This window comes from Penaeus monodon, chromosome 23 (assembly GCF_015228065.2).
Source record: "Penaeus monodon isolate SGIC_2016 chromosome 23, NSTDA_Pmon_1, whole genome shotgun sequence".
Lineage (NCBI taxonomy): Eukaryota > Metazoa > Arthropoda > Malacostraca > Decapoda > Penaeidae > Penaeus > Penaeus monodon.
In genome coordinates, this window is record NC_051408.1 from 30,708,952 (window position 1) to 30,710,376 (window position 1,425).

A 1,425-nucleotide genomic window follows, 5' to 3' on the forward strand; every position below is an offset into this window, starting at 1 on the left:
CGTGCGTGCATGTGTCGGGTTGTGTTTGAATCTATGCGGGGATTGTCCACACGTTCCTACAAAAATCCAAATTTGTATACTTTGGTGTTAAAGCTCTCTCTCCCGCCAGCTACACTCCCCAGTACGCGGTCTTGCCAGAGGAACGGAGTTTCTCGGAATCGACGACGCTATGTCGCCTTTTCAACAACTCCCAGGCCGTGCCGACGTCGTCCTTTGAGAACCGTGTCCTGCACAAGGAAATCCTGCCTTTCCTGGACGTGTGCGTTCCTTCGGCATCCTGGAAGATCTGGATTGGCGCTACGGACGTGCTGGAAGACGGGGTGTGGCGAAACGACCACACGCAGGAGATAATCTCTTACACAAACTTCTCGTCGCTTTACCCCATCACGGGGTCGCTGACTAACTGCGCTGAGATGATGAACGACGGGTACTGGACGGTCGACATGTGCGAGTTAGCGATTAAGCGCTGCACCGCCTGCTACATCGAGCGGTCAGACTTCCTTCGGCTGCGCGGTCTTTGCTTCGACAACGACCACCAGAGTCGTTTCCGTATTGACGGATACGCCGAAGGTAGACCACTCATCAGAGGCTACTACAAGTTCATCATTACGTGGAAAAAGGCGAAGACTCAGTGGCTGCTGACGGACACCGAAAGCAACCAGACCATCGCCCAGCTGCCGGTGGCTGACGTGGAGACCTACCCAATCGGGCAGAAGGAGTGGGAGGTCAGCAAGGGCGTGTGCGGGATGGCGCAGGGAGGTCCGCGCACCCTCAGCCTCTCCCCTTGCTCGGCGGAGCAGTTCATGTGCCGCTCGGGGGAATGCGTCCCAAGCAAGTTCCGGTGCAACTTGCGCTATGACTGCGGGGACGGAAGTGACGAGGACGAGTGCCGCGTCATCGTCCTGTCGGGAGGCTACGGCAAACACCTGGCGCCGACGGGGGCCCGAGGTTCGCTGCTCTTCCTGAGGCCCGTTCTCACCCTCACGCGAGTCGCGTCCGTCGACGAAGTGAATCAAGCTGTCACTCTCGAGTTCGAGGTGAGCCTCTCGTGGAAGGACCCGAGAGTCTTCTTCAAGTACCTGGAAGTGTCCAAGAAGGGCGCGGTGTTGTCTAAGGACGACATGAAGCTGATCTGGCTCCCGACCTACCAGGTGACCAACCTGGAAGGAGGACAGATGAAGATGCTGCACGATGCCGTGGTAGTGAGCGGTGCCAACAATGCCACTGTGCCTGACTACAATGCCGTCGACATGGGTGAGAGAGATTTGGTCCAAACTATTGGCACTTCTTATGTTTGGCACTTCATCACCTCGCACTGGTTGATACTGACGTTCTCATCCTGACTTCAATCGTTAACCTTTGGGCTCACACCTTTTTCACGATGACCACGTCAATTTGCTACTGTTATTGTCACGAAAAGTAGTG

The 1,425-nt window shown here is 56.1% G+C and overlaps 1 protein-coding gene across 1 annotated transcript in view; it reads left to right on the top strand.

Moving 5' to 3' along the window:
* The window catches only part of LOC119588208, a 4,848-nt gene that overhangs the window by 2,605 nt on the left and 818 nt on the right, over nucleotides 1–1,425 (top strand). The window contains exon 3 of the mRNA XM_037936909.1: nucleotides 110–1,254. Within this exon, the coding sequence (XP_037792837.1) occupies nucleotides 110–1,254 (1,145 nt within the window). The remainder of the gene's footprint in view (nucleotides 1–109; nucleotides 1,255–1,425) is intronic.